Consider the following 11,101-nt stretch of genomic DNA (forward strand, 5'->3'; position numbering starts at 1 on the left):
CATTTTAAAGAATGCAAAAGAGTTAAATACTAATGAAGCTTTTATTCTAAAAAATACATTCCACTCCAGTTGCACCCTTACATTTTTTTTTCTGAAACTAATATGAATTTTTAAACTCCATAATGGGGAGCATTACTATCAGAAAACTTTCAACCTTTTCACGCACAGAATTCAGAGCACAAGTACAGCACAGCGATGTCTAACATGATAATTTTGCGACTAGAGTTTAACTATATGTCTTTTTAATCCGTATACACATTATATCATGCGCGAACACATCATAGAACATTAATTGTGAACCTGCTCGATCTAGACACCTTTTAGTGTGGAGGTACGAATACAACACACATATATATGCTGCCATAGCAGATTCGCCTGGAACGCTATTCCACTGCAACGGACGTGGCACAATCATTGTTGATAAGTGTCACTGTTCCATCTTACCCACCATGCCAGTACAGTTCAATCGTTCAACCCAACTCCAAATATATATACCGATAAATGAACTCATGTCATATAAGCTAATAAACCCCCACCCCCCCCCCCCCCCCCCCCCCCCCCCAACATTAATATCGCACGATACAAGGATTAGATTTTGACATAAGTTCTGGGCATTATTTTCCTTTGCGCATCGATAATGACTCTCTTTTTCAAACACTTGTTCACCTCCAAAAATTCCACATGTTTCATCAAACAAATAACATCGTTGATGGACCCTTTCAACCGATTGTGAACCAAAATATTTTCGTCGGTATTTAATTAAACTAAATCGGGCCAATCCACGATCCTCAACATATTTGAGTTTGTATAATATTGTGGTAATTAATAAGTAATCATAATGTAATTAAATAAAAATATATGTCGTATTCAAATGCATTTATGCAAGTAATGACGCACTAGCGTACATGAAGAAGCAGTTATTATGCTTTGACCTCGAATAAATAATTTTATAACTATAGCTCTTATACGTACGAGTATCTGTTTGACTTGTGAACATATTAGTTTTTTGTTATATTTCTAAGTACGTGTACTATATCAACTCCATTACGTGGATTGTTGCAGGATTAATAAATGTGACGACCAGTTAATTAATTACGAAGAATAAACAGTCTGGCATAGACTGTTTGTATACTAGTTGACTTAGTGACTTGTGAATATCTTATACGATAAATAATCATTCACGAGAAAAATATAGACTATTTAGTTCCGTGGTCGTTCGGCCATGCATATTTTCAATTAAATGTGTGTTTTTGAATTTGCTTTCTTCACTTTTCAAATTTGTTTTTTTAACAAGTATGCTTGCTTACACAGAAAATAATATGCTTCTTACATTTAGTAGTAACACTTTAGAATAGAACACAAAACAAACAGTTTCGCTGTGAAGTGTGTGATGGACTCATATTGTCGGTAGATAGTACACAATCACAATAGGTTTTTTGTTGAGTGATTCGAGTCCCAGTCATCCATTATGAATGTCTAGTGATACACCAACAGTGCCGTTAAAAAGGTTTTGATCATTTTTAGAAATTACTTAGATGTAAAGTCACAAGATGATCGTTTAAAAATTTTATATGATAGTCACAAGATGATCATTTCCCAACGAATCTTATGATTGCGGCTAAAGTGTCACAACATGTTTGTTTACGTAATAACTTGTGAACACCTTTTCCAACCTTCGAATAATCTAAGAAACACCAAAGTTATCACTCATCTTAATTGAGTCAGTTAACTAGAACAAAATACATAAACCGGTTTAATCTAGCTTTTAAGTGGTTTACACATGTAGCAAGTAGCTGCGAATCTTGTGACTAGATTGATAATACGCTAATAAACTTATATGCAGGGAATGAAAGTTACACAATTTTTCCATTGCAATTGTTTTGAAACTTATATTGGAGGCAGCTTGTCATTTCCTTCAAAGTAGGCTGTGATCCCAGTTTTCAGCTGCAAACGATTTAACGTTTTGAGGATGATTAATAAATGAAGAATAATTGGTTGTAACAATTTGAAAAATTTGAACAAGATATAACACCTTTTTGATTGCATTAGTTGTGTCCGAGGCCTCTTGTGGTTGCTCCCTGAGCAGCCTGATCCGAGCTTCCATTTGACGATTATGTTCTTCAGCCTGGTAAGTGAATGAAGACAATAAGAGATCGGTTTTCAAGTAGCGAAACAAACAAAGAGTTTGGTGTCCTGTGACTGACACTCTTATTGGAACTTACTTACCCTCTGAATCAAAGCTGTTAATCTTTGTATCTCACTCTTCTTAGCTGTTGTTAAGTCATTTGCTAAGTCCATTACATTGCTCCTAAGAAGAAGTCATATCAGAAATTTCCAATATATTGTGAACTTGCATTGTACCATAATACCATAAATACAAAATGGATTAAGCGGCATGCATGACTGACACCTACTTATCTGAACACAAGGGATCCAAACTCTGTTCTTCGACCATCTGCTCAACTTTATCAAGAATTGGTCCAACCTGCAAAAAAAAAAGAGAGACAAAATGCTTTCACTCACAAAGGATTTTGACAAATCCCTTATTTCACAAGTGTCTGGTCGATCACAAGGGAGAAAACTAACTACTAGTCAAATGAAAGGGGACTAGCAACAATCCTCTAACGTGGAAAAAGCAGTTCTGAAAACATTACAGAGATGATGTCTGTCAATAACGTTACCTGAAATGCTTGACACTGTGCATCGAACTCACCCTGTAACAATCACAAAAAAAGATTCTAAATGATAAGCACCATGAACAAACCCATCACATGGTTTTCTTCTTTTATATCTTTAGACAGAGAAAAGCAGAATGATTTCAAAAGCCAAGAATTACCTCTAATGACTGATGCAAATTCACAATCACCTAGAAACAAAATTAAAAAAAAAAAAGAGGCTTCTCCTTTGATTTTGTGTTACACCAAACATATGGATATACTCATCTAGATAAATAGTAATAACATACCTGAGTAGTCAACCAATAAAGCCTATTTTGCTCAGCCACATCGAATTTCGAGAAAATCTCAAGAAAATCCTGAGATGGTTTTGATTCACATAAAAGAGTTATTAGCAACAAACACTGAAGCAACTTTGATTTTTTTAAAGTAATCAGCAACCATTAAAGCTCTGATTTTTAAGGGAATAAAATAATATTAATCATAAAAGTATAATCTTTGTATACAGATGTAGTTCGAGTTCCAAATTCGAAAACCTTTCGCGGTCTCGAGCAGACAAGAACAGAATCATCGATCTCAATCTGAACATTCTAAGACTCAATTTCTAGAACCCTAAAAACTCCACAAGACCGAACGTATACTCAGTAAAGAGATTCGATTAATAGTTTTTGAGTGAGAATACCTCTCTGGAGCAAGCAGTGAGAAGATAACGAACAGCTTTTCTGAACGATTGCTTCAGATCCGATTGTCTGCGACCCGGAATACCCGTTTCATGACCCGGTTCTTCCATCGTATACCCAAACGAAAAGAGGCGTAACTGAAGAAAAAATCTGGGTAAATTGAAATGAATTTAGAATTTTAGGAGGGAAAAATAATTAATTAATCATGGAGTATTGGAGCCCATATAAAGCCCATTTAGTGTAAAGTTGAAGGATCAAATCATACATGAATATTTATACTAAGACCCATTTAGGCCCAACATTGAAGCAACATCAACGGTGTACAATCAGCTTACAGGTTTGTATTTCCTTTTCCTTGTGAAACAAGGTTTCTTCTTTTCCTAACTCCTTTATAAGCCTCAGCATAGAACGAAAATTTAGAGAGTATAAGAACCCTAATTAGTCAGACTACGTTCCTGATGGAGACTGAGAGTTCGCAGTATGCATTGGCTTTGTCATCATCATCATCTTCTTTACCTCCACACTATCAAAATCCTGAATCATGCATAGGAAGCTTTATCAATCTGGCTTCTAGCTACAGAAGCTTTCTCCGTCATCTGAATCCCCACGGTTTAGCTCTAGGTCTTCAAAACGGTATGGATTGGACCCAGAACCCTCCAAGATCCTAACTATTTGACCCTTTTTTTTATTTAGTGTTTTTATCATATACTAGTTTTGATTTTGAATGGTTTTTGTGCAGTGATATGTTATGGTACGGATAACAAGAATGACAACGGAGTTCCACCTTACGTTGTTTTCAAGAAGACTCAGATTAAGATATATATGTCTTTTTTAATGTGTGTTAATGTATATCAGTTTCATTCTAATTTGATATCTTTTCCTTAACCTCAAACTTTCCTTTTTCATTTTATGTGCCCCTTCATTATTTTTTTTGTAGAAAATAATAGTTACGCTTCCTTCGAGCTTTAAGCATTACGGTTACGGTTGTTTAGCAAGAGAAGCCACACTCAGTAAACGTTCTTCTCATGCCACAAGCCCACCACTCCCGTTTATCTTCTCATCATGCAATCATAACGGTGCGAAGAGACGTCAGAAGATACTCCACATTCTGATGCTTCCTCAGTTAATGGATCACCCAGTGAAGTATTACAAATTGCTCTACCACAATATTCTGGTTCAGATTTATGTGATCCTTGGTATATGCCTTGTGGTGAACACATTAATCATCAAGCTCCTCCTACATACGCTGCCTCCTCCGAGCTCGTGTTTGCTCCTCAAAGTTTCTTTGCCAATTTTGGGCCTATTCCAATTTCTTATCCGCCGGTATTACATTCTCACTTTTATTACATCATGTCACTTTAACTCAAAAAACCATCGTAGTTGTTTGTTTTGTATACCTTAAGCACCCATAAAAAAACTAATCTTGTCTTTTCTTTTTGTTCTAGATCGATGAAGGATTGGATTTAGAGGAATTGACTAACAACTTCAAGCAGTATGAGCTATGGGGTGGTCCACAAGAAAACAACAACCTAGACGATGTTAATACTATTGATGGATCTTCTTACGTGATCTCACGAAGTCCGTTTGATCCTATCGGGAGACCTTGCAATCCGTTTGGCCCTATTGAACGACCCTTGCCGCATCTTCCCTCTAGTTGTGAACTGGCAGATTTGGGATTTGTGTAAAATTCATGTTTTATGTGTGTTTTTTGTCTCATGAACTTAACTTTTGGTACTTTGTATTTTCTAGATGAGAATCTTGTTTTATTTTTTTGCTTTCCTGTAGAAAACACTAAAAGTTCTTCAATAATATGTACAATCTTTAAATATTGTCTACTTATGTATTTTGTTTTCTCTATTCCCTTTTCAGGCTTTGACAAAAATCTGAAAAAGTCAACTATAGTTCCCTTAGTACTTGTTTGGTTTCATTAGTACTATTCTTTATCTTTATTAGCACTATCAACTGAATAAAGAGAAAGAGTTTGATATAAAGACGAAACGACTGCACATATACACAATGAACCCACATAACTCTCTGTTCCTCATTAAGTAAATCATAGTCGATGGCTGATAGTGTGTGGTGCAGTGAAGAAAGGATAACTGATCAATAAGGTTTTGAGATACCAAGTAAAGTATAATAGAATAGGTATATTATTGCGTTGTGTTTAATAAGAGAATACAATATGCATATATATAGTGGTAACATTAACATAATGTTAACATTAGATAATGCTAACTTTCTTAAACACTTAATGTAAATATGCTAGAATATCTTGAGAGTAACTTGTTCTTCAAGTCTTTCCTTTTAGTCTTGAGGGTCTTCATGGGTTTCACGGACTTTACAGTCTTGGTCCGTAAGATACACATCTTCCGGTCCAACATATCTCTAATACTATATATGTTACCCGCACAAAAGGAATGAATGACATTTGACATGAAACTATCAGGTATCTGAAGCAGCATTAATCAATGATGAGTCTAACAGAAGACTGCAGATCACTGTCCATGGATCCACGGTAAGGTCAGACTAAGATCAAGAGGAGTCATGTTAGCTTTGGTTTTAACTGCTACAAGGAACAAAATCTGATTCTCTTCGTATGTTCTCCAGTTCTGGTTAAGAAAAATTCATCGCATTCTCACAGAAAAGTCAATAAAGAGAACCAATTGATCTTGGTTTACAGAATCAAACACCAATACAGCTGCAGAGACCACTTTTTGTTTTTGTTGCATCATCAAATGTATGTTTATACAAAACTATAGTGAGAGTGTATAGATCTCATGTATGTGTGTGTGTGTGTTTTGCTTACTTAGAGCACACATGTACGACAACTGAGAAGATCATCTCATACATGTATGACCGCCAAAAAAACTGTCGATACACTGGGGTGGTCTTAATTAAATAACACAAGCAAAAAAATCGAATAACAAAGGTTTCTATTGAGACGAACCAGTAACAGCAGCGTCAGCAGATTGCTGAGAAGAGGATCCTGATTGTGCACCAAACACAGAGTCAGGTGATGGAGCAGAGACTGAGCTTGTAGGAGGAGGAGGCTTAATAATGGGTACATATACATACAAAACAGAAACATCAAAGCTCAGAGATATTTCTCATCAAGTAAACACCTTTGGCGGTTATCACTCACTCCGTTTGTCAAAATATGCATAACATACATCAAATGAAACTAACGGAGCTAAACAAAACTATTTATTATCCCAACGAAAAGCCCACCGTTAACCTCTTCCCCACTCTCTCGCTCTCTCTCTATAAATACCTGAATCTTTAAAAAGAAGATACAAACAAACTTTTCGATCGAGAGAGAGCGAGAGAGAAGTAGAGAACGTACGTGGAGAAAGAATCACGAACGCGACTCATCGTCTCCACTCACCTCAAAGGCTCTGACCATGGAAGAGATCGGCAGCTTCGTTAGTATTATCCGCACCGATGAAGCAAGGATTGAAGGAATCCTTGGTGAGGTTGATCTCCCGAACCAGAGAATCGTTGTCAAGAACGGTAAATATTCACATGCTTGCTTTTTTTTAATGATCTATGCATTTTTCTTGAAACTCTTCTTCTTCTTCGCTCATCATCCAACGATATTGGGGCCGTTTGTTTCACCATTTGTCATTTCCATTCAAATGATTCATTTGTATGATCTATTCAAATGATCCATTCAGATTTTTGTGATTGTTTGTTTGTCCATCCACATAGCTCATCTAGATGAATCATCTAAATGGATCTTATGTTTGTTTCTTTATTTTCATTTCCATTCAAATGAGTTTAGCAAACAAATTATCAAAATACCCTTATGTTGATTTAATCATATGTTTGATATTAATTTTAACTATATTATATTTAATTATTTAATTTAATATATTTACATTAGAATTATTTCAAAATTAACGAGTTTTCTTTTTTTGCGGTTTGGGCGGGAAAACAAGATTTTTCGGTTTTAACGGAAAACAAGATTATTCGGTTCTGGCGGGAAAACGAGATTTTTTGGTTTTGGCGGGAAAATACAAATTTTCAGTTTTGGCGAGAAAACAGGTTTTTGCGGTTTTGTCGGGAAACGCGTTTTTGCGGTTTTGGAGGGAACCACGTTTTTGCGATTTTGGCTGGAAAACGAGTTTTTGCGGTTTTGTCGGGAAACGCGTTTTTGCGGTTTTGGAGGGAACCACGTTTTTGCGATTTTGGCGGAAACGCATTTTTGCAGTTTTGGCTGGAAAACGCGTTTTTACGGTTTTGGCGGGAAAACGCGTTTTTGCGGTTTTGGCGGGAAACATGTTTTTGGCGGGAAAACGCATTTTTGCGATTTTGGTGGGAAAACGCGTTTTTGCTGTTTTGGCGGGAAAACGCGCTTTTGCTGTTTTGGCGGGAAAACGTGCTTTTGCTGTTTTGGCGGGAAAGCAAGTTTTTGCGGTTTTGGCGAGAAAACGCGTTTTTGCGTTTTTAGTGGGAAAACGCGTTTTTGCGATTTTGGCGGAAAATGCGTTTTTTTTGCGATTTTGGCGGGAAAACACATTTTCGGCGGGAACACATTTTTACGGTTTTCGCGGGAAAATGAGATTTTTCGGTTTTGGCCAGAAAATACAAATTTTCGGTTTTGGCGAGAAAACACGTTTTTTGGTTTTGACGGGAAAACACGTTTTTTTTGGTTTTGGTGGGAAAGTACGTTTTTGCAATTTTGGCGGGAAAGTACGTTTTTGCAATTTTGGCGGGAAAACTCGTTTTGCGACTTTGGCGGAAAAACATGTTTTTTGTGTTTTGGCGGAAAATGTATTTTGGGGTGTTGGCGTGAAAACATTTTTTTGTAATTTGTGAATTACATTAGGGGCATAATAGACTTTATACCATTTTGAATGAACCATCTCCATTCAAATGATCCAAATTGGTTCAGCTGAATGAACTTTAAAATTAAGCCTAAATTTCCAAAAGTCATCGGGATGATCCATTTGAATGAATTGCACTTTTAGTGCCTAAACAAACAAAACTCTCATCTTCATCCGGATGATCCATCCAAATGGAGAAACAAACAGGCCCATTATCTTGTTTTATTGCTTGTTCAGCAAGGAACTTCGGAAGTGAAGGAAGAAAGCTTCGCGGAGCTCAGATCCCACCATCATTATTCAAGGGTGGATGCACAACACTAGGATCACGTCAGATCAAGGTTCGTTTCTTGGAGACATCGATCCAAAGAACAAGAACAACGTACGAACTCAGATTTGATTTACGACTCTCTGTTTCATGTTTCAGGACATGGAGATCATTTTGCTTTCACCTCAGGAGAAACTTCCCATCTCTTTCTCAGCGCAGGACTGGAGCAAGGAACACGGTGGATGGACCTTCCTTCTCCGAGATCGTTAAGGGGGAGAAGAACTAGGGTTTTAATTAATTCGTTGAGGATATTAAACACCTTTTGAACTTTGTAACTCTAACCAAAGTTATCAAAGTTCTTTATTCTCACAGATTAAAGCTTTTCTATATTTCGTGTGTCGAGTTTTTTTGGTCTAAATCTAGGTTTGTGATTTTTTATGTTTATGTGTATGCATGCTTGACTGTTTTAGCTGAATCTTTTTAGATTCTTTGCAAGGAACAATCTATTATACCGAATGCATTGTATTACTGGATATAAGAAGCCACTCAAATGATACATAGCGCAGCTGTTTATAATCTATGATTTTTTTTTTTTTTTGTTCCCAAATTAAAATTCATTCATAACTGAAATACGGTAGTTCATACATAAGCTGGCGGATAAAAGACATCCCCAGAAACAAGAGCCCACAGAACAGGCAGCTAGAACCCACACCGGGGCAACTTTCGATCACAACTTAAACAAGGCAAAGAAACTAGAAACCACACTAAGAAATAGCAAACTACAAACAACTACAGAGGAACATAAGACCAACCAGTGCAGAACACCTTTGAAGTAGCAGAAACCAATGATCTGGATATATCAATGCTGCCCACGGCACGCCATAAGATATCATCCACTTGTAGAACCCAAGACTCCACGTCTTCTCACACTGGATCTATCGCTGCCGCCTATGGCCTGCCAAACGATACCATCCCCACTCGTAACCAAGAACCAAGACTTCGCAACCCGACGAGAGAGATCGCTTCACGACCCATACAACTCTCGGATACGGCATGAACGCATTCTCTGGCGTTCACTCTACACCTAGAAGCCCACAGCAAACCTCCACACAACCAAGCTTCGACGATCGAATCCCATTACCCAGATAAGCAATACAACCCAAACCGAAGAAAGATCACGGCACCCACCACAACCCAAAGAAAATTCTGCAACTGACAAAGTCAACCCCAAACCAAGAGACTAGGCCAGATTAAGATAGCCAAACCATTAAATTCTAAAAACACGGACAAGAGAATACAATCTAACCAGAAATGGGTTACCATCCTTCGGTTATCTAGCCATGATTATTCAAAAATGCCTAGTATTAGTCTCCTTAAAATCAGATTGGAACATCGGACCAACACTACTTCACCTTTGGGCGCAAGACCTGACTATAATCATCACCATCAGACTGAATGCTTCACTCATTAGCCATAATCTATGATATATGTGTTAATGTTTTTTTTTATGTATATATATACTTTTATCTCCTTCGAATTAATCAGTCAAAGTTATGTCAAAAAAAAAGTCAGCGAAAGTTTTTTAAAAATAAATATATAACTAGAATTTTTGGTTTTATTTGTAGGCAAAACAAAGTCAGTCAAAGTTTTTTTTTTAAACACACGGTGTAAATAACATGTTTATTCGTCTAGGCTTTAAGACCTGCACTATTAAATTACGTGTGGTTGTTTTTATTATATTTTTGTTATTTGTTAGTTAAGTATTGGGTTATTAAAAGGGCAATTGTCAATAATAGCACATTTTGAAGTTTATGTCTCAAAAATAGCACTAGAAGGAGAAAGTCACAAAAATGACATTCATTAAAGGGTAAAATATCTCTAATACCCTTGGTTTAAAATTAAATAAACAAACAAAATAAATAAAAATAAATAAATAAAAAAAAAAGAATTTTTTTAATAGTTTCAGATTATGTGTTTTCAGATTCGAAATTTTTATAATTTTTTTTTGAAATTGTTTTTTTGAAATTTTTTTTTTGAAATTTTTTTTATTTTTTTTTTCAAATTTTCTTTTTATAATTTAAAAATACTTTTTGAAACTGTTTTTAAAATTTTTATTTTTTATTTTAGTATTTATTTTTTATAAAATTTTAAACCCTAATTCCAAAACCCTACCCCTTAACTCTAAACCATAAGGTTTGGATTAATTAACCCAAAGGGTATAAGTGTATATTTACCTCTTTAATAAAACCTATTTTTGTGACTTTGAGCCTTGAGTGCTACTTTGGGAACAAAAACTTGGTTTAGTGCTATCCTAGTCTTTTTCTCTTATTAAAATTAAAAAAAAATAATCGGAATTTTGTTCATTGTATAACTTAATTTAAACCCAAAACAGAGTCTTATCTGCTTATGAGATTAATGAGCTTGAATAATTACTTAGAAGTATGTAGTTATTATTTTATTTAACATCATTCAAAGGCCTCCACTTTTGTTCTCACGTTGCATCTTTTACAAAGATAATAATTAATAAAAGTGAATCGGGACCGTTTAAAAGATTCATTATGAAGAAAAAAAACGCTCTCTCTGCTTGAGGACAACCCTAACTCCGGTGGTTCTCTTCTGTTTCAAGGCGTGCTCGGTTCCCTGAAGCCGTCGTGT

At 35.9% G+C, this 11,101-nt stretch overlaps 3 protein-coding genes across 4 annotated transcripts; 2 read left to right on the forward strand and 1 right to left on the reverse strand.

Moving 5' to 3' along the window:
• Positions 1 to 1,680: 1,680 nt before the first annotated feature.
• LOC111210435 lies at positions 1,681 to 3,544 on the reverse strand. 2 transcript variants are annotated; one of them, XM_022710827.2, is made up of 8 exons: positions 3,358 to 3,542; positions 2,966 to 3,034; positions 2,837 to 2,866; positions 2,682 to 2,714; positions 2,415 to 2,485; positions 2,227 to 2,308; positions 2,033 to 2,125; positions 1,681 to 1,944 (listed from the first exon to the last, which is right to left on the reverse strand). In XM_022710827.2, the coding sequence occupies exons 1-8, from the start codon at positions 3,463 to 3,465 to the stop codon at positions 1,888 to 1,890; spliced, it is 543 nt and encodes a 180-aa protein (XP_022566548.2). In that variant the 5' UTR covers positions 3,466 to 3,542; the 3' UTR covers positions 1,681 to 1,887. The 2 variants fall into 2 exon arrangements, with proteins under 2 accessions (XP_022566548.2, XP_022566552.2); XM_022710831.2 differs by lacking the exon at positions 2,837 to 2,866 and having other exon boundaries at positions 3,358 to 3,544.
• A 269-nt stretch (positions 3,545 to 3,813) lies between these two features.
• Positions 3,814 to 5,040, forward strand: LOC111200901. The gene is made up of 4 exons (XM_048735429.1): positions 3,814 to 3,988; positions 4,095 to 4,201; positions 4,293 to 4,634; positions 4,801 to 5,040. Exons 1-4 carry the CDS (start codon positions 3,814 to 3,816, stop codon positions 5,038 to 5,040), a joined length of 864 nt encoding a protein of 287 aa, XP_048591386.1.
• A 1,192-nt stretch (positions 5,041 to 6,232) lies between these two features.
• Positions 6,233 to 9,923, forward strand: LOC111200122 (decapping 5-like protein). Its single transcript, XM_022690791.2, has 3 exons — positions 6,233 to 6,865; positions 8,419 to 8,519; positions 8,606 to 9,923. Exons 1-3 carry the CDS (start codon positions 6,757 to 6,759, stop codon positions 8,714 to 8,716), a joined length of 321 nt encoding a protein of 106 aa, XP_022546512.2. The 5' UTR covers positions 6,233 to 6,756; the 3' UTR covers positions 8,717 to 9,923.
• The last annotated feature ends 1,178 nt before the right edge of the window (positions 9,924 to 11,101 follow it).

Source organism: Brassica napus, chromosome A1, assembly GCF_020379485.1.
Source record: "Brassica napus cultivar Da-Ae chromosome A1, Da-Ae, whole genome shotgun sequence".
In the NCBI taxonomy this organism is placed as follows: Eukaryota; Viridiplantae; Streptophyta; class Magnoliopsida; order Brassicales; family Brassicaceae; genus Brassica; species Brassica napus.